This window comes from Gymnoscopelus microlampas (assembly GCF_963454915.1).
Source record: "Gymnoscopelus microlampas genome assembly, chromosome: 14".
NCBI classification, from domain to species: domain Eukaryota; kingdom Metazoa; phylum Chordata; class Actinopteri; order Myctophiformes; family Myctophidae; genus Gymnoscopelus; species Gymnoscopelus microlampas.
This window is the reverse complement of record NC_139951.1, coordinates 17,750,738-17,776,225: the sequence shown is the minus strand read 5'-3', so window position 1 is coordinate 17,776,225 and position 25,488 is coordinate 17,750,738. Positions and strand designations below refer to the sequence as shown.

The window sequence follows — 25,488 nt, the reverse complement described above, 5'->3', positions numbered from 1 at the left end:
AATGGGGCATGAGTTATGCCTGCTCAAATTTTTTGTTTTCAATCAATTGCTAAAGCACCCCCATTTAGACAATCACAGTAAGATTAGTTTCTTATCCATTTGGCATGACCCTCTACCATTCTGCAAAGTTACGTAAAAAGTGAATGGGTGGTGATGCCTGAACTGCAAAAAATGGTGGAAGAAAAATTAGGAATAGAATTATCATAAGAAAGGATCTATCTAGAGTAGGGCCCGTGTCTGTACCACCATTTATTAATTTGTTCATCCACGCACACGCACGCACGCGCGCGCACACACACACACACACACACACACACACACACACACACCACACACACACACACACACACACACACACACACACACACACACACACACACACACACACACACACACACACACACACGCCATGCCTACCATACCTACAAGCTTTGAAACATTTGTCCCATTTGTTATCTGTGCCAGGCCGAAGATTATGTGTGTATGTGTGTGCGTGTGTGTGTTACTCAGTTTCTCGCTAACACATAACTTAATATGCTGTTGATATGCACGGTAAGGTACTCACATCTTTGAATGTCTGTATTTCTCACCTTTACCAACAATAGGGTGTTGTAATGTGTTAAAAGAAAAATACATTTCCTGCAAAATGTTGCTGCCTTGCTACCTTATAAGGAAAGTGAAAACAGAATACAATCACCTGGTGCATTGGTACAGATGTGTGTGTGTGTGTGTGTGTGTGTGTGTGTGTGTGTGTGTGTGTGTGTGTGTGTGTGTGTGTGTGTGTGTGTGTGTGCGCGCGCGCGTGCGTGTGTGTGCGTGTGTGTGTGTTTGCTTTATGGTTCATATGAGTCACTACAGGAAAAGGAACAATTGACCACAATCTAAAAAATGCTCTCAGTAACATTCAACATACAACATTTTCGGTATGGGTGTAACGATTGGGGTAATGATTCCAAACAATATATCAGGGGGAAACAAATAAATGCTTTACTTCAATACCAACATTAAGAAACATCACATTCAATTGTACACAAAGATTATTATGAATATGAACTGTAAGTCATAATGAATACAATAATGTTATTACTTCCAAATGTATGCACAAATTAGTTAAGCAGTCAGATTGATAGGCGGTATTTTCGAACACAGCTTGAAATCAACATGCTGGTATGATAACCTGGCATGTGGCATAGTTAAGAACGTAAGACATCATAAACTAATAGTATTTAAATTAAGTATTTTCAACAATTTACAGTCCTATATGCAAACTTTAAAATAATATTAATAATCCAATAGCAAACATAAACCACTGTTGCTATAACCAGTGGTGGACAGTAACGAAGAGGATGATTTAGGCTAGTACTTAAGTAAATATTTGAGTATCTGTACTTTACTTGATTATTTGTATTTTTGGATACTTGTGACTTTCACCCCACTCGATTTCACTCGAGGCAGATACTTTTGACATCTACTATTGTACATTTCTAGGAAGGCAAAAAGTGCATTATGAATTAACCACTTAAGCCCTATTTCAAATATAGTGAACATAGCAGATCTACAAGCTCACAACGCATTGTATCGCGACAGAATGGCACATTGTGAGCTTTAGATCTGCTATTTTCACTATTATTGATATATTTTTTTAAACTTCTGGAAAATCGTTTGTCATTTGTTCATTTTTTGGGGAAAATGTCTAAAGCATGTACTTCTGAATACCCCAGAACTTTAACTCAAGTACAAATTTGACTGAACTAAATTTTGCTAAGGAAAGTTGTTGTGTGAGATTTGGTTTTGGTATAAATGACACCGATATAAAAACTAAAATGATAGCCAATACATTTGAGAGTGTCTCCTACAGCTTCTCTCCACTTCACGTAGGGAGTTTCAAACTTGACAAATGTCACCTGTATGAATATACAGTAGTACAGGCTGCTGGTATGGACATAACATAACATTTCTTAATTATATTACTTTGATGAGCTGTTTTGTGCTTGTTTTTGCTCAGTGTTCCAAGCTGCATTTGGTTTTAACATTGATCCTGTGGTTTGGAAATCCTTGAGTTCACATGGTGATGGATTTGGATACAAAGTGGTTCAAAGACAATCAAGGTAAATAAAGACAGAGCATTTGTATGACTGAACACAAGTCTAAAACACAGACTTTTTCCTTTTACCCATCACACTAATTTCTCCCCATGATCATTAGGGGTGTGCCGATATATCGTTTAAAATTTTTTTTTTTTTTTTTTTTTTTTTTTACAATCATAATAATCAGGCATGCAAACGGCCCTGAAGTGAAAAGAGTGACAACATGTTTTTTTTTCGGGTCAGGTGTCATACTATTTGGATTCAAAACGGCTATTGTAGCTGAAAAGCTACAAGTTTGCATGTCTGAATAATGCAAAAACAGAATTATTTGTTTGCATTTTCTTTTTTTCTCCTCCATATATTTTCATAATAAAAAAAGTGCGTATCGTATCGTATCGAAATCGTATCGAAGTTGTGAGCCAAATATCGTATCGTATCGTTTCGTGAAATTAGTGTATCGGCACACCCCTAATGATCATTAATTGCCACTGGATAAGTTTCAGAAAATTACATTTCTGGATGTATTCAATATATTTTTTAAACACTTTTCAGGTCAAGGATTGCTCCCTTTAGCATACTGGTCAGTGCACCCACTGCACCCCTTTCAGGAGACAGGAGCGGCCAAATATATAAGTGTTCTACAGAGTCATGCAGCCCCATGTCTATTAGAGGTAGGCAACATTAACATCAACATAAAAAGTTAATTGAAAATTATGCAATTTTCGAGAAACTGAATCATCATTACATGATGTTCATTATCTATCTATCTATCTATATATCTATCTATATATACATTTCTAAACCCAAAACCCCCCAAAAAAACCTGCCACTGTGTGGGACTAAACACAAAAACAACATATCAATGTCACTAACAAGACACGCCACAACGTGCAGAATTACTACGCGCAGTCTGTAGGCCACTTCATACTGCTCAGCACACATCTGCCCCCTCGCAGCATAATTAATTGCGGCAAACACAAACTCACAACATTACAGTCGGCCATGTTGTTCCTTAGCGTCATCGCCGACCACCGCCCAACGAGACCCAAGTGAGGTCAGACAACACACTCCATATTTGGGCATAGCTCCATTGGGAACATCTCCTATTATGGCTTTATATATTATAGAGACCAACAAACACAAAGCACCGCGCAGCGGCTAGGGGGGAGGGGCGCGCAGCGCCCCGACCCTCTAGTTCAGTACAAATGGTCTCAGCCGCAATTGTGATTTAAAGTTACTTATAAACAACTTCAGTTTCTTGACAGTTTAACCAAGTAACGTGATTTGTGATTATTGTCTCCGCCAGGCCGAAAGGCATGGCCGAGACTGTGTTTTACACCCTGTCCGTCCACATAGTCACGTGATCAACACGGATCTGTCCGATTTATAATATTCCATCCTGATTGGCTAAGATTGGCTTCCAAAGTTTGAAGTATTGGTTCGTTTTGAACAAAATTCCTCCGTGAAATTTTGCGCTCACATTCCCACTAGGCAGAGGAAGAAATGCCACTCAAAAATGTTCACATCATCCTCATGGTGGTGCTATAACAGACCGATTCACGTTTTTACCTATAACTGCACCGATCTGCCTGAAACTTTTGCTATTACTCCTTCAGATTCTGTCCAAAAATCACGCAAAAAATGTACACAGTATCTCTATAGTCATGTGATCAAGGCGGATGTGTCCGATATTTCATATTCCATCCAAATTGGCTAACATTGGCTTAAAGTTTGCAGGATACGTCTGCTTTGAACAAAATGCCTCAAATCATGAACACAGTGTGCTATTTCCGTGAAAGTTTGTGACTTTGTGATTTTAATCTGTATATTTATCTTTCCATCTTCCTTATGTTATGTTAAATACAGTGCCAGATTTTGCAGTGAACATGTCCCTTGGCTTGACAATGACAAATGACCCTACCACAGGAAAGACAATTGTGAGTTAATTAACTGCAGTTATATTAAATCACTTGTGTTTTGAAAGCATTTTGTCAATAAAACCCTCAGAGATAATGGTTATTATTCCTAAGTACAAAATATTCCTAATCATCTACAGTAAGTGTATTTCTCTCTCTCTCTCTCTCTCTCTCTCTCTCTCTCTCTCTCTCTCTCTCTCTCTCTCTCTCTCTCTCTCTCTCTCTCTCTCTCTCTCTCTCTCTCTCTCTCTCTCTCTCTCTCTCTCTCTCTCTCTCTCTCTCTCTCTCTCTCTCTCTCTCTCTCTCTCTCTCTCTCTCTCTCTCTCTCTCTTCCACAAAACAAAAATATTGTACATTGAGTTCAGATATTCTGTTCTCCCATTCCAGGCATGTGGTCCAACCATTCCAAGAGAGTGCACAACTATCACCACATACAACGGTGTATGCTTAGAGATAAGTGCAGATGACAGGGTTGGATCATCTGTGCCATCATCTCTTGAAGGTAAAAACTCTATGTTGATTTAAATACAAGTAAGTAAGTACTCACAAACACACACACACACACACACACACACACACACACACACACACACACACACACACACACACACACACACACACACACACACACACACACACACACACACACACACACACACACACACAGTACTCCCCCCTTTTTCAGCCTATCTTCACATTGTTCCTCACTAAGATGGTACCATTTTTGTCTCAGTCTTTGTTTCGGAGGAGGGCTGTGGACAGTTCCTTAATTCAAGAACAATGGCTTCTATTTCAACATGCTAACTTTCCAGGAAGAGAAAGACCGTTGTTTGTATTAGCTTCAAATCCCCATTGATCATGTCATTGGTAGGCAGGTTTCTGAACTGTCCATAGCCCACCAAAGAGTGAGTGAGTAGAAAGACATTGTGACATCTTACGATAAGCATTAGTGAGGACCAATTATATGAAGGTAAGGTTGAGAGTGGGTGAAGTGCTCCTTTAAGAAAATACTGTAATATCAATATTATGTAAAGGTTGCAGAGAAACAGCAGAGTACAACAAACAAAAGATGACTATATGCCCTTATTGTTTTCTTCTTATCTTTTAACAGAGTGTCCTGCAGGGGAGGCAGCAGATATTGCATTCTTACTGGATGGCTCAGGCAGTGTTTCCTCCCCTGATTTCATACAAATGAAGACTTTTGTTAAAAGTGTGATTACCTCGCTAATGACAAAAACGGCACTCCCACAGGTGAGACTAGTATAATTGGTCAAGTAAAATTCCCCCAGGAGGATTTTCCCCCAATACGTAATCCACGTATCTCGAGAACCGTTCGACCCACCGACTTCAAATCGACGCGTGTGTCGAAGCTTGGGGTTGCCATGTGTCGCTAAGCCTGGGGTTGCCAATGCTTAGCTTGATTTGGAAAATTCCTCACACCTGCAGAATTCCCCACACCTGCCATTTCATTAGTTAGTCAGTCCACTTCTCATAGTCACTTTGCACAGACATTCTCCACACATTCTCCACAGTCGTTTACCACTGTGCAAGGACTTTCCACTACTACCGATCCCCCCATATATAGACATCTCCATATATGGGCATAAAAGGGATACAGGCAGACAGACATCCAGAGATATCCATATAGCCACAAAAGGGACACAGACAGACAGACAGACAGACGGTTAAAACGGGTGCTATGACAACGGGTATAACGGGTATGTATTGCAAAACAGGGTGGGCCATGCATTCCCTATTTTCATTGTTCCCAGGTCTAGTGACGTTCTAAAAGCATTGGTTCTCAAAGTGGGGTCCGGGGTCCTTGGGGGGGAGTAACAGGGGGTCCTCAGAAAAATATGTTAGTTTAGTGTCACAATAATTTTAACCAATATTAACCACTATGTTATACTTTGGCTATTAAAAAATACCAGATCTACAAGCTATGAGCTTGTAGATCTGCTTTTTTTTTAAAACATCCCTGGCACAAAATATTTTTTAGATGGGGGTTCAGCAGCCAAATACATATCATTTTGGGGGTCCTTCACATGAAAAAGTTTGAGAACCACTGTTCTTAGGGCCAAAGAGACCAGGGAGGGTACTTTCCACATGTCATTATAGACCAAATCATCATGACATCACAACCAAATGTATTTCCGGGTAGATAATGGCAGTATTATTCACTAACCTTATATCTGGAAGAACAGGACCCTTATGATATTGTTATGGACTATTAGAAATATATTTTTTTGTTCTTAATATCCACATATCCACACATAGACATATATAATGTTCTGGACTCTGGATTTATTTATTTTATTGTTATTTATTGTGTAGATAACTGCAAAAATTTTATAAACCAATTAAAATGACTGTTACTGCAGTACGGACCAGCTGAGTTCTAACATTATTATGATATTGTAGCTCTCTGCTACTGTTAGCGCCTCTGTTAAATGCATATGGGGAAACACTGCACTTACAATATATATTAATCACTTGTTAAATCATGATTAAAACGCAAATCAATGTCTTGAGGCATGATTTGTTCGCTTAAGTTGTAACTATTTTTGTTAAATAAAATAGTTTTGTTAATTCTAGACACAGGTACAGTTTGCTATGAATAAAAAGCAGCATGGATGTATTGTAGAAAAACACAAATACTATAAAGAAAAATAACACATAAACCCACCAAAATGTCTCGTTCTACATTTCTCCTTTCCTGAGATATGACTGATTATGTTATTTTGACCATGACCTTGATTGTGACCTACTGATCATTCCCTCCAAGTCTGGCCACCCAAATGACTTTGTTCACAGAGAGAGGAAATTAGATGGCAGAGTGTGATGTCACATGGGTGACATGGCAAAGGATGACATAATTGAATCTAATCAATATCCCAATTAATTCTACTACAAGAGTTATACATAAAAACTCAGTGTTAGACGAACGTCTACCAGACATTTGAGAACAAAACCAAACAAAACAAAACAAAACAAAACAAAACAAAACAAAACAAAACAAAACAAAACAGTGAGTTCAATCTTTTTCTATTGTGTTTGCAGTTCGCAGTTGCCCAGTACTCTACAGACCCCTACATCCACAATTATTTTGACAATTTTGCCACCTCAGGATCTTGGCAATCTCAAATTGATCGAATTAGACAACAAAAAGGATGGACGTTTACAGCTAAAGCAATTAGACATGTTGTGTAAGTACCCTTATATTGATAACATAACACAAATGTCGAACATTTTATGACAAGAGTTTAGCATCAACGTTTTTATTTTATTTTATTCCAACAGCCAAGGTGTTTTTTCAAGAAATAGAGGATCCAGACCAAATGTGAACAAGTTCCTGATAGTCATTACTGATGGAGCGTCTAATGACAGAGAAGACTTATCTAATGCTGCTGCCCTAGCTGCTAAGGAAGGCATTGTTCGATTTGCCATTGGGGTAAGTTGTTAGTCTTACTCATCATTTTAAAATGTATGTACTAAAAATATATTTTTTAATGAAGAATACCAGAAATTAATTCTAATTCCCACATACCTGTAGCTTATACCACTGAAAGTACAGGCCACTGAGGCAGCTATTAGCAGAGCCAGAGGACCCTAACCCACAGTGGCTAACAATGTAGCCCAGACAGACATTAGTATCTACTGATACTAGTCTGGACCATTGAAATCCATTCATAGAAAATACTTTTCCATTCAAGATTCAAAAGGTTTTATTTGTTACATGCTCAAACAGTTAAATGTTGGTGTGGCAGGCTCCACCAGACTGCGCTAACAATGTCCAACATGATGGTATAACTAAAACAAGGTATAGCACAAGTAGGCAATAAGGGTTATAATATAAGTGTACTAAGTAGTAATAAGTAATAAAGTATGAAGTATTTAAAGTGCAGAAAACGTATGCAAGAACAGCACTATACTGTAGATAGGCATTGGCTTAGAGAGAATGGCATTAGCATATAATACACTGTATAATAGCAACACTGTGCTTTAGTGTCAAACACAGCAAAGTATTCAATCCATAAGGGGCCTCTGTGATGTGATTACTTAATACAAATATGATGCTTATATGTTATGTTTATGGTATCTCCAAAGCAATTTGCATTATCGGGTCCCCCAGCAAAGTAGGTGCACATGAATAGAACTAGGACGCTTATTACTGTACTTAATAATGTTTTACTGTATCTATGGTCTGGACACACTCAAAACAAATGACTTTGCATCAAATGTTTCTAGTTGTATCAAATATCGGCAGTGTATTGTGGATCTAATTAATATTGGTCATAGGACATGTGTCACGGTGTGGTTCTGGAGGTGTAGGACTCAGGTGCAGAACGACAGATACAGGCCGAGCAGTGAATATTCAAGGAGGTTTATTTCTCAAAAACCCCACACTGGGAAATCACAAGGAAGCATGGACTTAGGTATACACTAATTATCAAAGACTTGGAAAACACATGGAACAAGAACTAACCACATCAAAATACGACGACGAACTGACAAGGGACCAAACACACAGGGGCATACATATAGACAAGGACTAACTAGACACAGGTGAACACAACAGACAATCAACATTGGGATGAACCAAGGTTTGAGTACCGGACCGTGACAACATGAACAAGTGATGAACTAGAATTAATAGTAGCCTCACTACCCAGGATTCACTGTGAATACTATTTAGTTTCAGGACATGCTGAGTTTTGAATCTACAATATCAATGTGGAGATGAGCAAAGAATTATTAACCAATTACTTCATATAAACAGTAACATTGTCATCAAAAACATTGTAAACACTGTATCTTGGTATCCTTAGGTTGGAAGTGCTTTTGATGATTATTATGCAAAATTAGAGTTGGACACCATTGCAACCGATCCGTCAAAACACGTGTTTCGAGTGACCAACTTTCAAGCTCTTGATGGAATCAAGGAGGCTTTGCAGAACAGCATCTTTTCAATTGAAGGTACTTTATTGTTCCAACGTCCAAACAAAATCTGGCTTAGCAAGGAAATCTTTTTTCCCCCATTCATAATTGAGTAGTGAGATATTTCTTGTTGATTTATTTTGTCTTTACAGGATCTCAGACAAGCGGTGGCTCATTGAAACTGGAAATGGCTCAAGAGGGATTCAGTGCTGCTTATGTACCTGGGGTAATCAAAAACATTTGTTTAGTTGTTTCTACACACAGAACCCTATTCTTAGTCATGTGAATTGGTATGAGGGGTACAGCAGATGGGCAAATAAAAAATATCTGGAGGTGAATGGCAAGTTTTGAATGTTGGTAAACCTGAAAAACACATGGACAAAACATGATCTTCGCCTCCTGGCCTGGCAGAGATAATTACATGCTGATGGATGAATGGATGGATGGATGGATGGATGGGTGGGTGGGTGGTTGGGTGGAAATTCACTGGATCATGCTTCTATAGTGCAGTTTTTTCATTACCACTATTTACATACCACCTCAGGCGTTATGCAGCCTGCATTAGTAATTGCATGCTATTGTTGTTACATTTTCGGATAGTTTGAACAAAGTATATTAGGCCCACGCCATTTTGCAGCCTGTGATATTACAATTCTGAAGGAGGTAAGGCACAACCTGTGATATTAGTGGCAACCCTAACAAAAAATATAGAAGAAATTGTTCCATAAAAACATCATTTTATTGTACCTATAGGGAGGATTCCAGATGGCAGCTGTTGGTGCCTTCCAATGGAGAGGGAGCTACCAGGAAATATCAAAACGAGGCCAGAAGGGAAACTTCAAGGAGCTTACCAATATGGTTCCTGACAGTTATCTTGGTGAGAAAGTAAATTCACTTCTTATTATATTACTATATTGTATGCTGTTACCACCACCAAGTATAGAAATGCCTGTATCTAAATAATGAAAGACTTCAATCTTCTGCATGTTACATAAGACTTCTACCCATTTGGACGTCATTGTTTAGTGACTGTAGTCCAATGTATTCCGACACACCACAGTTTGTTTTTCTTGGTAAGAAGGTCATGTGATAATCAGCATTAGCAACACCTACATGCACCCTAAGCATCATTAATTATTTCAAAAATCAAGTACTTAATGTTTACTCAGTGCTGCTTTCTCCTAGGTTACTCCATGGCAATTGCAAACACAAGAAGAAGTGGCATTCTCACCATTGTAGGTGCTCCAAGATATAAACACATGGGGATGGTAATAGTGTTCTCCTCCAGCAAAACCCCTCAACAGATTGACCCTTCAACAGATCCACAGGTTTGTGCTCCAAATATTATTCTCAAAACATGAAGGAAAATATATATATTTTAGCAATAAATGTAATTCTGCCTCCTTTGAATGATGATTTTTGTCTTTCTCAGTTTCAGATTGGGGCATATTTTGGGGCAGAGGTTTGTACCATGGATGTGGATCGTGATCAAATGGGATACACTGACATAATCCTCATATCTGCTCCTTCATTCACGGAGAAAGATCGAGAGGGCAGGGTTTACGTCTGTAGCCTTACCCACGGGGTAAAGAATGTTTAACTTTCTGTCATCAAATGCATACATTTGACCTCAGCTATGAGAATTCAAATGATGAATCTCATTCCTGTTTTTCTGTTTTCCCATCAGAGAGTTGATTGTCTATCCGATAGTGAAACAGTGTTGAAAGGTGTTTCAGGAGAAAGAGGAAGGTTTGGTTCCTCTCTTGCTCCACTGCCTGATCTCAACAGTGATGGATTCAATGATTTGGCTGTGGGAGCACCACTAGAGAATGATGGTCAAGGAAGCATCTATATTTTCCATGGTGATGGAAGAAAAACAGTCAATCCCATGTACTCACAGGTGTGTGAGAGTCAATACAGTGGCCACTGGCCATAGATTCATGCAACGTTTTGTATTTTCTGGACAGGTGCAAACCGTGCAACCCATTCCTTATAACTTGATCTCTAAACATTCTCTTACCTTTTTTCCTCATCTAGAGAATCCCTGGCTCTGATGTCCAGCCTGGACTGCGGTTCTTTGGTCTGTCTATTAGCCAGTCTTCTTTTGACCTCAGTGGAGACAGCCTGCCTGACTTGGCAGTGGGTTCAAAGGGTGCTGTCCTCCTACTCAGGTAAATATAAAGAATGGTGTAATTCTAATAATATATTAAACTAGAAAAAGTGCTCCTCGGAGCACAGGTCTCCGCCAGGTCTGGTACGTTATTGTGGCCTCCTGGTGACATATACAGTAATAGGCCAATGTGAAAAGGGTGGCATTTCTTCTTAGGCCTTTCACGGCAATCGGACACTGCATTCATGATTTGAGGCATTTGTTCCAAAAATGTGTCTTGCTAAATTAGACCTGCTGGTGGCGCTATAACAGGCCAATGTGAAAAGGGTGGCATTTCTTCCTCGGCCTAGTGGGAATATGCGTGTGAAATTTCACGGAAATCACAAGCTGTGTTCATGATTTGAGGCATTTTGTTCAAAACGGACCAATCCTGCAAACTTTGGAAGCCAACCTTAGGCAATGAGGATTGAATCTGGAAAATCTCACAGATCCGGGTTGATCACATGACTATAGAGATACTGTGTACTGATTTGCATGACGTTTGGATAAAATCTGTAGGAGTAATATAAAAAAAAGGGGTTTTGCACAAATCGGCCTCCTTGTGGCGCTATAACAAGCCCATGTAAACAAATTGGGGCAGAGGTTCTGAATTGGCATCCAGGGAGTGTGTGTGCACAGTTTCGCAGTGACCGGGCCAACGGTGCCGGAGATTAGCTCTGCTCGCGGACGGACAGGACACACGGACGGACGGACGGACGGACGGACGGACGGACGGACGGACGGACAAGGGGTAAAACCATGAAGAGCCATGAACTCTCCATAGCCACATTTGTGTTTGGCTGGGACTCTTATGATCAGTACTGGCTTAATGCAAGGACATTAAGTGCTGCAGCCACTGGAATGCAAAGCATAGACTCCAACAGCACGGTTTGGTAGAACCACAGGACCAGGGCCAAGAGGAGGGCCAGTCTTTCTGCTGTCGATCAGAGAAGATGGTGAGCTGGGTAGCAAAGGTTCGATAACATCGCTCTACCAGCACTGTGGGTTTACAGGCTTGGCATCTTAGCATCTTGGCAACAAGTTTCTCTGCCATGGTACCAGTACTGCGGTCCAGAACCGCGTATGTCTCTGGCCACTTGGTGAAATAGTCCTTCACTGTCATGATGTAGCCGTTTCCATGCATGAAAGTAAACTGGCCCAGAATGTGTTCCAGGGTGACGCACATCTGGTATTGTTGTGTGAGTGCTGGGTAGGGTCCAGACTTGTGGAGCTAAGTTTGTCCATAAGTGTGACTGTTGCACTGCCCAGAAAAGTGCAACAGTCACACTTGTGGACACACAGCTCCATATCTTGTTGCCAGTTTGGGTAATAGAACCAGAACTGAGAAAATTGTTGACTGTCTTGCATTTACTTTTAGCAAACGATGACTGCACATTATAATAAAGAAAAACATAAGAAACATTTTTAAATACGTCATTTTGTCATACTGTATTCCTTTTATATAATTGCTCCATCGTACTCTTAATCAAGTGACTTCTGTACTATTGCCCTTTCCCTTACTAAGTAAATGAGAGTAAAGGAGGTGATTCCAGTGATTCTATCCATTTCCAGATCTAAGCCAATAGTAATGGTTGAAGCACAGGTGACATTCAGCCCAGCTCAGATCCCAACCAACAACCCAGACTGCAATTCTCCCTTGAAAAACACGGCTAAAGTCTGCTTCACTATGACTCGCCACTCAGGTTTTTGCATTTAAAAAAAAAGTCTAGACACCACAGAGCCATTTTAGCATTTAAAATACTTTTATGTTGGGAGTAACTTTTTAATGAAAGTTTAAACTGTTCCAGCTCAAGCGCAGATTAATTATACATTGACGCTGGATTCAACCCGAAAAACTCCAAACAACCGTGCTTACATCGAGACACCAAAACAACGAGAGCTGTTCAAGTCTTTTACCCTTGACATGGCAAAGCCACACTGCTTTTCACATAAATTTGACATTGAGGTAGGTTGGTAATCTGAATAAGCATAATTTAGAGAAATCTTTTTTCATTGAAGGTTGGTCTATAATAATAATGCCCTCTCATTGCAGGCGTGTCCAGAGGATGCTCTGAATGAACTGTCTAATGAACTTAGATTCACCTTTGAAGGTGTTCCATCTTTAGACAAGCTCAGTCCAAGCCTTGAAGAGCAAGCTCAGACAACCACAAATCATCCTGTAAGTCTGTCTGTCTATCTATCTGTCTATCGTTTCATGGGTCCAAATATTTACTGTAGAATGCAATGGTAATTATTTTTATTCAGAGTTTGAGAGAGGACAGACTACTCTTGCCAAGAGAGCTTGACATTAGAGCTTGCAGATTAGCCAGAATGATTGGCCATTGGAATAATCGGTATATACTGTAGCTAGCTTTATGGCTTTCCAGTTCAGAGCAAATTCATGTTCAAACAGCTTGTAAGATCATGATGTTATTATTGCTGTTTGAAAGAAAATGTGATTAACACGGTTGACTTACCCCCTTGTACAACAGTTAGGGTTTGAAATCAACTGTGGCACTGATGACCGCTGTACTGACAACCTCAAAGTTGATTTCAACTTTACCAGGTGAGACATAATGTACACATATGTCCTCTAAGAGTGTGGTTATTTTGTTGATGAACCAGTCAAAATCAAAGTGAATGGCAAACATGATCTTTCCCCTAATGATTCCTCATACACTTAGGGCAGGTACACACAGTACGACTTTTGAAGTGGTCGGGGGGTCATCAGATCGTTAAGCATTTCACAAGTCTCTTTCTTGAAATCGGCTGTCATATATCGTTACGGTTTTCACACTATACGATTGATCGCCGACAAGGGATCACACACTGCAAGAGTTGACTAGGATGAGATCGAGACCCGATACATACATTCGTTTTTATTCCAATTTATTTTATTTCCTTTTAACCGACATCTCACAAAAACGTGCAAGACTTCCGTGATACAGTATATGCGCGAGACCGCAACAGGATACTATTGATTGACATTAAATATTTATCTCCCTCCCTCTCTCTCTCCCTCTCTCTGTCTCTGAAACAAACAAGTCAACCAGTCAAGTGTGCAATGCAATTCAGTAGCACTGTTTCCATGTCCGCTTATTATAAGCGACTTTGTGCTTGTTTCCTAATGTTGTTTAAACCAGTGGTTCTCAAACATTTTCATGGCAAGGACCCTAAACTAATATTTGTCAGCAGACCCCCCTCCCCCCCTGAAAATATGTTGTGCCATAGACTCCCATACAAGATTTGTGTGGATTTTTTAAAGATTTTTCTTTGAAAATATCCGATCTACAACCTCACAGATGTGAAATTGTGTGAGTTTGGCTATTTTCAAATAGGTTTAAAGTGCTCATGTGGCCTAGTCGCTTCTTTTGGGCTTGTTTTCATAAACCTGGTTGCTTATTCCTGTCTCAAAATTTGGCAACACTGTTCAGAAGAATTTCCTCGGGCGTTCATGCCACGGTGATAAAACGTATTCCAGTCTTGATGATGACGAACCTTTATGTACATGTAGACCTACTCTACAGTGTATAGGCCTACAGTAAGTGACAAAGGAATGATATCCCCTCATACCTGCAACCTATTAACACATTGAGTTTTTCATAATCCAACCATTGAGTGCCGTTTTTGAAAAAAAAAGAAAAATATATATATATATATATATATATATAAAAAAAAAAAAAGTCCTTCACAGCACCAGGAGATATCATTTTTCGAAGATTTAGACTCCTATCCACTTCCTGGTTATCTTATTACTTTAAAAGCCTGTATCTCGGCTCCTGTGTACCTTTTTTTTTTGACTATGTATTTTTGACTATTTTCAACTGGCTGCAACTATGGAACGGATTACCAAATGTTTTTTTGTTTTTTTTGATACTACGAGACCCCTGTGTATGTAATGAGGGGATCACCGTGAGGACGGTGATCACGGAATTGTTTTTGTGACTACTTGAAAAAGGTAGAAACATTGTTAAAAACGCTGGCACTGGCTGTACCCTGTTTTAAAAAACCTCTGGCACTCAGTGTGTTAAGGGCTAGTACACACTGTAGGATATTTGGTCTAATTATGCTGTCAGGGACCTTTTTTGGCCCTCGGGGACAACCTTTTAAGAAGACATACTGTAATAACACTTTTCTTCTCTGTTTTTGCATCAGCTCTACAGAAGTTAAAGTGGGCATAGATGAACTGTTGAACGTAATGGTGTCAGTTGAGAACAGAGAGGAGAACTCGTACAACAGTCGTGTCATCCTCACATACCCTCCTGGGCTCTCATACAGGAAACCCACCATACAGCAGGTAAGGCAGTATTGCAAAGGCAACGGCAATTCAACATAACTAATCCAAAGTTCAGCCTTAATAAATTCTTCTCGCTTTGTGGTTTTCTGTCTTTACCAAGGGAAGAGTGGAATGTAACTCAATAGACAGTGAGGATGGTTTATCACGTGGGATGAGTGACTGCACCATTGACAAGCCTATTTTCAAAAGCAATGCCAAGGTTCAACTTTTAGATTTCTGACATAGCTTCTACTCTCACATTATCTGCAAGTTTGTTTTGACTGTTTTGATAGATGAATAGTTAAAGTGCTTTGTCTGATCCATTCCATTCTAGGCTTTTTTCACTGTCTCCTATGGGATAGATATCAACAGTAAACTTGACAGAAAGATGCTGATCACTGCAAATGCAACAAGGTACTGTTGTCTGGTGGAAAACCTTGCACTGTGTGGTTGAGTGCTTTCTATCATTGCATTACTAGGAATTATTTCTCTTTGGTTTCAGCGGAAATGCCGAGCATTCCTCAAAAATTGGGGACTTTTACCGGTGGAAGGAGATTGATGTGAAGTACAGCATTTTTCTTTCCATTTCCAATCCAAGGTTTGCACTGTTTCTTATCATTCACACAGTCATTATTTTTAAGTTAAAAAAAGTTAAATAAAAAAATGTATTTCTATTCAGTTCACTCAGCTACACCAATTTCACCTTTGGAGAAAATAATCTGCAGACACCACTTCCACAATCAATTACGGTAAAACATCTCTAAATATTTGATATTCATTTAAATAATTCAGCTTTAAGGTTTACTGTTGTGACATCAAGCGACATCAAGGAATACTTATTTCTATCATGTCCTATCTCCTCAGGTTTTGAATTATGTGAGAGCCTTTAATGTTACTGTGATCATCAAGGTGCCGGTGAGGCTTGGTGATAAAGACATCTGGGTGAATCCTGGTAGAATAAAGGTAACTTACATGGATGGACACATCAATGCATGTTGGAACTCAAACACACCAACCTTGAAACTGCTCTGTGGAAAAACTGTTTCTCATGTCAGATTCAGTTCAATTAGTTAGGGTTATTTGATGTGCTATTAATGTGACTCCAATGTTATATTTTCCATTTGACTAACCAACTTTCAGATTCCAGGCTGCAGCAGATCTAAGGACGAGGAACCTAACCTTCCAGATTTTGTATATAACATCAAGAAAAATCATAAAGTGGTAAATATGGCTATATCAATCAATAAATCAACTTTTTTTTGCAGACTAAGGGGTCCATTAAAACACTATACATACAAAAAGAACACCCCTACACCATAAAATATTATAGCTATAACAAGAGACAATCATACCAGTGTTTCCAAAAAGTAGACCGATATCTGGTAACACTGATGCTACGGTATTTATATATATATATATATATATATATATATATATATATATATATATATATATATATATATACTATACTATATATATATATATACTATATATATATATATATACTAGAGGTCTTCCACTTCCGTTGTGTCCGACATTTGGTGAGTAGAATTAATTATGTTGCGAGGTGGGAACGGTGTAGTGAGGCATGCCAGGTGCCCTACGCGAAACGTAAATTCAGGCCGCCCGCCGTGGCGACAGTGTTGGCGACATGTGGTCTGACGGTGTTGTGTTTAGTCGATAACAGAGCTGTGGGGTGTCGCCACCGAGGGCACGGAAGTTGCTCGCCATTTATATAGTTAGATATATATATATACACACACACACACACACACACACACACACACACACACACACACACACACACACACACACACACACACACACACACACACACATGCACGCACACACACACACACACACACACACACACTAGTCCATACCCATCATTTCCACCCTCTGTCCATCCGGACTATGGGACTGCAACCACGACTACAGGTCCCATAGTCTTCGAGGAGCGCTCACAAAAGTTCTAATAAACAGGCTTCGTCACTCTCTGCATATACTAATGGTCAATGCCTGTGTGCAAGTTCAGATCATTTGGTCAACCCACTGTGGAGAAAACGTGGTTCCAGACAGACAAAGGTTTCTTCATTTTACAATTTAGTTATATATGCTGAAAACATTCAATTTTATAACATTTTGCTTTGAATTTGTCCTTTACTTGCCCATAGGACTGTTCCGTTGCCACGTGTACAGTGTTCAGATGCAACGTGTTCATGGTGAAAGATCAGCAGGACGTTTACAACATCTCTGCCAACCTGAGCTCAGGATGGATCGAGCAGGTAAATATCATGTCTAAAATATGTGGTGTTTATTCAAGACTGAACATAATATTATATTGCCATTTACTGTAGGTAAAGTACAGTGGTGTAAAAAGTACTACATTTCTTTTGTAAAAGTAGCAATACCACAATATAAAAATACTCTGTTACAAGTTAAAGGCCTGTGTTCAAAATGTTACTTGAGTAAAAGTACAAAAGTATTAGCATCAAAATATACTTAAAGTACCAAAAGTAAAAGTACAAAAATGTTTAGAAATAGCAGATCTACAAGCTTACAACGCGCCGCGATGCGAAGCGTTGTGAAATATAAAATAGGGCTAAAGTGGTTTATGTATGTTTTATAATGTAATAATTTATATCCGCAAACGCAAGGTAACTAGTAACTAAAGTTTTCAAAAATTGTAGTAGAGTAAAAGTACAATATTTGCCTCTGAGATGTAGTAGAGTAGAAGTAAAAGTACAGAACATCGAAAAATAATCGAGTAAAGGAAGTACAGTGCTTGAATAAATGTACTTAGTTACTTTACACCACTGGTAAAGTAAGGGAACTGTAATGTCAAACTATGTCAAGAATACATTTTACAATAAGTTGAAACAATAAATAATCATTGGTGGTTGAAGATGGTTACAATGATTTAAAGAATCTCCTACATATCCTTGGGCAAATAAAAATTGGGCAAATAAAAATAATTCACATATCTTTCCTCAGATTCAAATTTGGGTTCATGCAGGTTTAATCATTATTATTATTTCCACTACATTGGTTGGTTGTGAGTGGGTGAATATTACATTCTACATAATTACAAGCAAAGAACCAGTAAAGCCAGTAAAGATCAGAGCTTTGAATTTGAGCAAAATGCTCCTCATCTTCTTCCCTCTTTACTTCTGACCCACAGATTGGTCTCCAGTCAGCCAAATTCCTTTTGATCAGCACAGCCACGTTGGAGTATGACAGAGACCAATACATCTTCTTTTCAGCAGAGTCTAAAAACGACCCCCCAGTTCGAAAGGTAACGTTGCGTCGATAGTACATTCATTTTACTGTTTTACTCATTTAGAAGACTTTGAATGTGATGTTGAAATTAATTGTTGTTCTCAGATTGTGGCCACAGTAGAAGTGTACACTGAGACAGACCTCACCAACGGGATCATTGGTGGAACCGTAGGAGGACTTGTTCTTTTGGCTTTGATCACTGCTGGCTTATATAAGGTAATAAATACACTCTATATACTGTATGTTCATTTCAAGGTATTAGTTATGGTTGTTTTGTTTGATGAAAGCACAAGACATTTCTTCCTGGATGATAATACACACAATGATGTCCCATATCATTTCCTTTAGCCCATTAAGACCTGAGGCCAATTCAAAAAATGTCTTCTAAATCCTAACAGTTTTCTGAAAAACGTATGTTTCTATATCAGTGGTGCTCAAAACTTTTTCATGGGAAGGACACCTAAAATGTATTTGGCCGCAGACCCCTCAAAAAACTAAAAGAAAACATAGAAATATGTGCGGTACTATGTAGGTTAACAAATGAAATGTAATTTGTCCAATCTGTATGGTAGAGTATGTTAATACAATATAACTTATACAATTGGGGTGGCTGTATTTTGTCTCCCTGCTCTTCTATTGAGACATTTAGATTGTGTCAAAGCAAAGGTCATGTCTCACCTAGACACAGGATCTGACACAAATTTTGACCTGATGGTCAAGATTCAATTTATCCCCTGAGCAAGCAGGAAGGCTCTAATTAGCTCAATGGTAAAAATGTCAGCACTTGCGCAGGAAACCGGGTTCAAATCCGCGGTAGAAGAGGAAAGTTACATAGTGCAGCTTTAATTAACTAATAATGTAGTTAATTAGAATCAAATCAAATCATATGGATGTCTGGATTCACATGGGAATAGGGTGGTTCCAGTGTGGAATGTGAAAGTCTGACTTCATGTGACCAGCATGTGATGTCAGTCATGTACGACGCTGTGTCTGTCAGTCAGTTTGTCTGTCTGTCTGTCCATCCACCATTTTGGTACCAAACAACATATCTTGAAAACTATTGCCATATACGTTTCTGTGCACATTCATGAACCCAAGGATGGCCCCTACTGTTTTTGGTGACGCAGTTTTATGCAGCATTAGCACAGAAATTCCCGGCACATGCTATTTTTGCCATTCAATAATTTGTCATTGTTTAATGATGGAGGCTTAATGCTGCATTGCTGGATTTATGCTATTTTTTCTCCTCATATGTATGTTGGTGTATCCTACTCTCAGGCTGGGTTTTTCAAGAGTCAGTACAAGCAGATGATTGATGATCAGGGTGGAGAAGGACAAGGTCCAGAAGATGGTGGAGCACAACCACCAGAGGAACAACAATGAACATAAGGTCACAGATCAGGGAACCATGTGCAGTATGGACTGTACTTCATGTATAGTATTTTGTATTGCATTGGATTATTCCACTCTGTTCTATTGTTTATTTCATCCTTGCTCATTACATTTCATTGCAGAGACATTGTATAATAACACGGTAAAATGTCATTCCACTTTACTACACCAGACAAATAGCACATTTGATCAGTACTTACTGTTAGAAAACATTGTGCCATCTGTACATTCTTAATACAGTATACTATGATGGCATGGGGCAAAAAAAAAAAAAAAATTCACTCTGACTGTTTGCTTTATATTAATTGGTTCATTATTAGAACCACTCTCTAACTTCATAGATTATTTATAAAGCCATATGTGGGGCGGCAGTGGCTCAGGGGTAGAGTGGCCGGATGGGAACCGTGAGGTTCCCAGTTTGATCCCGGGATCCCCCAGAGTTAGTGTCGAAGTGTCCTTGAGCAAGACGCTGAAATTGCTCCCAATGAGCAGGTTGGTGCCTTGCATGGTTTCCTCCTCCATCGGTGTATGAATGTGTTTGTGAATGGGTGAATGTAATGCACAATCTATGTAAAGCGCTATATAAATGCTCCATTTATCTTCTGTATCCTTCCATAGATCCATAGATTTCATGAATAAGATCTCAGAGATAAACAATGTGAGTGGAAATTGCCTTCTGTTTATATACCTGCATCCCCCACCAAGGGGGGGCAATCATCTTTAGCATGCTACCTTAGTAAATATCGCCTAACAAAACATGCCACCAAATGAATTCATTCTACAGCTAGCAGAATTTGTATCAAGAAACAACTATTTCAAATTTGAAGAAGACTATTATCTCCAGGTCAATGGTTGTTCAATGGGCAGCACGGTTGCTCCGAGCGCAATACCAATTTATATGTTGGTCTCTTTGAAGATAAATGATCTATAATCCCATTATATATTGATGACATCTTCTGTCTTTTTGAAGGGGACACAGACAAATTGAAGGAGTTTGTAACACTTCTCAATAAAAAATACCCCAATTTTAAGTTTACAATAGAACATGCTAGGGATAGAGTACATTTCCTAGATTTGTGGGTAAAGAAGAAATCTGGTACACTATGCACCACTTTATACAGAACAGAAGCAGAGTGAAACAACTTACTTCTGGCCTAATAGGTATCATCCTACACCCCTTAAACGTAGTTTACCACAAAGCCAGTTCTTCAGACTCAGACATATTTGTCACACCACTGAAGATTTTATGGACAAACCATTAAACATGAAACAAAGGTTTCTAGAATGTGGTTATCCACATGATTGCGTGGAAGAATCTGTTATACATTGGGACCTACTATTTAAAAAAAAAAACATTGGCTCATATTATCATCAGACCCAGCTATATCAGCAGATCTGAAAGAGCCACCTCTAATACTCTATTAAGAGGACGAAATCTTAGAGATAGCCTTGTACATGCCGATATAAAATCAGTCAAAAGAAGTACACAGGCCTTGCTAAAACCTCTTCCAAATGGGTTATTCAAATCATGGGATAAAAAAAAAAGAAGAAAGAAATACATCGCGGACCCTGGGAGTCTTGGGACCCCCGCGAAACATCGCGGACCCCTTCGGACCCTCGCGAAACATTGCGGACCCCTCGGACCCCCGCGAAAGCAAAGTGCAAGAAGCAAACAAATTGTGTGCGTGCATTACTTGTTAGTCGCGCGAAACCTGGCAACCCTGTGGCTGTGCGGCTTCTCCGTTGCAGACATGCAGAGGCACAGGCACGGTTTTAACTCGACAGTACAGCGTAGGACCCGGATGAAGGACACAGACACAGCCACGCATGCGCACCATTGCCAAATGTATAATAGGATGGTCAAAGGGAACCATTTTTCTCATCCCCATACTGGGAGAAAATACTCTATCAATGATCAACTCCATCACATGTACCACTACCCATGTCATATATTTGATTAAATGTCCATGGGGGCTTGTCTACGTGGGTAAAACATCATGCCAGTTAAAACAAAGAATGAGTGTGCATAAAAGCTCCATAAGGAGAAATGATAAAAATGACCCAATAGTACATTTTAAAGACTTCAAGCATGATATTTCATCGTTCAGGTTCCAGGGTATTGAAAAAGTGTCTCTACCAGAGAGAGGTGGAAACATTTATGAAATTCTCAACAGAAGAGTCTATTGGATTTATAGTTTACAAACTGTATTCCCAAGAGGATTGAATGATGAGAATCCATGGCATGTTGTTCTGTAAGGAAATGTGGGATCCAAAATCGTTAATGGTGTTCCCTTCCGATGTGGTTCGCAACTGAGCCTACTGAGCAGAAATATTGCTGAAAGAAAATAAATATGGCCCAAAGAGCCAAATGTATAGTGAACAATTAAAAGTAAACGAAACAAAGCCTATATGCATGCTGGAAGTTGTGGCGACCTGCTGTCTGAATAGGTGACATGTGGTGTGGTAGAACATAGCTACAATTTAAAGTGGACAGTGATAATAGGACACGAAAAAGATAGCACCACCAAGGAAGTCCAAGCATTCAGCAAATATATTTGTTAATTATGTTCAATATTTTTTCAAAACCTTTAAAAAATAGCAGACCTACAAGCTCATAACGCATCGCATCATGTATTGTGAGCTTGTAGATCTGACATGTTTATATAGCCAAAGTATGAAATACTTTAGGTTTAAAGTGGTTAATGTCATTGTGATCTTGCTGGAACGCCCTCAAGGACCCCTGGTGGTCCCCGGGCCCCTCATTAGCTGACTGACAGATATACAGTAGGCCTATAGGCTGAGATATGACAAATGATACTGCATTGCCCTATATCAAAACAAAGGCATGGCCTTTGCTCACTGTTACCATGAACACGCCATGAAGTGAAGCCTGACATTCTATCAGGGTGTGCTACGGGTTACGATCTCACTTCCTGAATGGAGACTGTTGGTTGAATGAGTCAGCTTTTAACAACTTAAGCCCTATTAAACATAGAGTCAATAGGCTCACAGTGCGTTGCATCATGAAACCAGCGTGAAAGTGGTAAAAGATGTGATGATATCAAAATTAATTCATATTATCGTTGCTGTCGGGCAGAAACCTCTTATCTCCATATATTAACTTTTTGTGTTTTTTTTGTAAATTAATGCCCTACTTGATCATACTACAGCGTTACTCAAAAACATCAAAAGCATAAAAAGAAGCGGATCCACACGCTCGAAACGCTTTACTTTTGCTATTTGGGGGGGGGGGGCACTGTATCCTGTGTCTGTGTCTGTGTATGTGTGAGTGGGAGGGGGAGGGGTAGCTGGCTCAGAAAAAGTGCAAAAGTGCAAAAGACACCCACCCCACACCTACAAGGCAGGGTGCTAGTTTAAAAACAAGAACGAAATGACAAAAGTCATATTCTACCAGGTGCTGTGTGTGTGTGTGTGTGTGTGTGTGTGTGTGTGTGTGTGTGTGTGTGTGTGTGTGTGTGTGTGTGTGTGTGTGTGTGTGATTGTTTTCATAGACCTGATTACTTGTTTTTCGGATTGCTTGTTTCTCTCGCCAAACCTGCGACGCTAAACGCTAATAATGTTTTTTATATAAGTGGTGGCAACGTTTTTTGACACCACACGGGTCTTCCCAACAATAGCGAATATTGAAGTCAGTGTGAACATGGCCAAATAATAACTTAATAGCCAAACTAGGTCTAATGAAGCACGCTAGCATTTAGGCTAACCCTCCTGCCTGAGGCTGCAGTAAAACTTGCACTGTCTGCAACGCGAACGGCCTTTTTGCATGTAGTTTAAGCGCAAGGGGGCGGGGTGGCGGGTGGCGGGTGGGGAGAGAGCCTGGCGACGCGAGCTATGTTAGTGCAGTGAGTGGCAGTTGGGGCAAACGCAGTCCCCACAACATCATTTACGATTCTGTGCCTATCGGTACATAACTCGGAGTCGGCGCGCCTCCGAGTTATGTACCGATCTTGTAAGAACAATACAATCTGCACACAATTAGGTAGCTCCCATTCTCAAAGATTTATAATAAAGTGAGTGAAGTTTCGAGCACCATGGCTTCTCAAGTCTGAAGTCTGAGCAAGAAAACATCTCTCACCTTTATAATAAATCTTTGAAAACGGGCGTGCATATTTTATTGTACCTATATGGGACATACATTTACAAGCTGTATCAAGTGAATGTTTTTTAGTAAGCATTTTTATTGTGTGTGTGTGTGTGTGTATCTTTCGCTGCAGGCTGAAAACCCACCTCTTCAGGAAACACTACCCTTCCTCTTTGCCTGGCCTACTTGTTGTTAACTAGTTGTACGAATGCTTGTTTTATTGTTGAATTGTTTATCGGATCTTGTTTAGTCAATACAATTATTTGTTTTAGCTCCTGCTCATTTGATTTAGCTATTTTGTCTCATCTGTTTAAGGAAATAGGTAGCTGATATATTGCACTTTTACCTTAGCGCTAGGTATGCTCTTGGTTGCTTGTTATTGCAGAAAATGCACTTATAACCTCTGGTGATTAGTAGCTTTCGTTCCCTACCTTTGTTGATTGCACTTATTGTAAGTCGCTTTGGATAAAAGCGTCTGCTAAATGACTGTAATGTAATGTCTGTAATGTAATGTGTGTGTGTGTGTGTGTGTGTGTGTGTGTGTGTGTGTGTGTGTGTGTGTGTGTGTGACAGTGAGTTTGTATGAAATGTGATATATAAATAAAACTGACTTTTAATTGAATTATATTTTAATATAACATTACATTTCTCAAATCACACTACACACATCACAACCTAATAATCCATCTTTTCATTTCATGTGTATCCTATACCAGCTTGTGCTTTGCATGTTGTCTCTATGTCTATGGGTTCTTTTCTATGCTGTGATGTGCTGGGGAGGCAACGCAAGACAGAGAGACACACTCAACACTCACAATCAGGCTGGCTGGCAAGCTGATAGGGAGCTCGTCTCTGTGGATGGCAATGGCAGAGAAGAGAACTCTGGCTAAGACAATATCCATACTGGATGATGCCACACCCCCCAGCACATTCAGTGAGTTTCGATCACAGTAGTGTAGCACAGATGATTGTTTTTGCTACATTGTATTGATGTAATGTATGTATGAATGTATGGCAACTGGAGCTGTTGAACAGAACAAATTTCCTTCCGGATTAATAAAGTATCTATCTATCTATCTGTGTATCTATCTGTCGTGTGTATGAATAGTCTATCAATTCAAACCAAAAAGTGGATAAGATGAGATGGGAAAGGGGAAGTGAACCCAAAAGGAGAACTAGTGTTAGAAAAAGGGAAGCACAGTTACAATTGATCAATAGAAATAATTAGAGACACTGGCTATATACAGTACTGTATTTTTTGTCCTTCCATCTTAAAGGAGACACACCATGAATTTCACTTTTTTTGATTTTTTGGGTATTTTTTGGGCTCCCCAGTGTCTCTTGTACCC

General features: G+C 39.4%; 1 protein-coding gene and 1 long non-coding RNA gene across 2 annotated transcripts in view; both read left to right on the top strand.

Annotated features, from left to right (window-relative positions):
- LOC311060925 (integrin alpha-M-like) overlaps positions 1-23,035 on the top strand; it is a 23,711-nt gene extending 676 nt beyond the window's left edge. Inside the window, exons 2-30 of the mRNA XM_084079324.1 lie at positions 2,006-2,108; positions 2,640-2,758; positions 3,954-4,024; positions 4,391-4,505; positions 5,115-5,254; positions 7,064-7,209; positions 7,304-7,454; positions 8,833-8,980; positions 9,094-9,167; positions 9,695-9,818; positions 10,127-10,269; positions 10,374-10,526; positions 10,629-10,841; positions 10,979-11,112; positions 12,663-12,793; positions 12,899-13,056; positions 13,144-13,269; positions 13,583-13,656; positions 15,246-15,387; positions 15,488-15,586; positions 15,701-15,780; positions 15,869-15,964; positions 16,046-16,115; positions 16,231-16,329; positions 16,507-16,587; positions 17,541-17,651; positions 18,548-18,661; positions 18,751-18,861; positions 19,924-23,035. Coding sequence (XP_083935450.1) covers positions 2,006-2,108; positions 2,640-2,758; positions 3,954-4,024; positions 4,391-4,505; positions 5,115-5,254; positions 7,064-7,209; positions 7,304-7,454; positions 8,833-8,980; positions 9,094-9,167; positions 9,695-9,818; positions 10,127-10,269; positions 10,374-10,526; positions 10,629-10,841; positions 10,979-11,112; positions 12,663-12,793; positions 12,899-13,056; positions 13,144-13,269; positions 13,583-13,656; positions 15,246-15,387; positions 15,488-15,586; positions 15,701-15,780; positions 15,869-15,964; positions 16,046-16,115; positions 16,231-16,329; positions 16,507-16,587; positions 17,541-17,651; positions 18,548-18,661; positions 18,751-18,861; positions 19,924-20,028 — 3,431 coding nt within the window. The 3' untranslated portion in view covers positions 20,029-23,035. The remainder of the gene's footprint in view (positions 1-2,005; positions 2,109-2,639; positions 2,759-3,953; positions 4,025-4,390; positions 4,506-5,114; positions 5,255-7,063; positions 7,210-7,303; positions 7,455-8,832; positions 8,981-9,093; positions 9,168-9,694; positions 9,819-10,126; positions 10,270-10,373; positions 10,527-10,628; positions 10,842-10,978; positions 11,113-12,662; positions 12,794-12,898; positions 13,057-13,143; positions 13,270-13,582; positions 13,657-15,245; positions 15,388-15,487; positions 15,587-15,700; positions 15,781-15,868; positions 15,965-16,045; positions 16,116-16,230; positions 16,330-16,506; positions 16,588-17,540; positions 17,652-18,547; positions 18,662-18,750; positions 18,862-19,923) is intronic.
- Positions 23,036-24,010: 975 nt separating this feature from the next.
- Positions 24,011-25,218, top strand: LOC311059783. Its single transcript, XR_014602207.1, has 2 exons — positions 24,011-24,217; positions 24,934-25,218. It is a non-coding gene; the product is annotated as an uncharacterized lncRNA (long non-coding RNA).
- Positions 25,219-25,488: the final 270 nt, after the last annotated feature.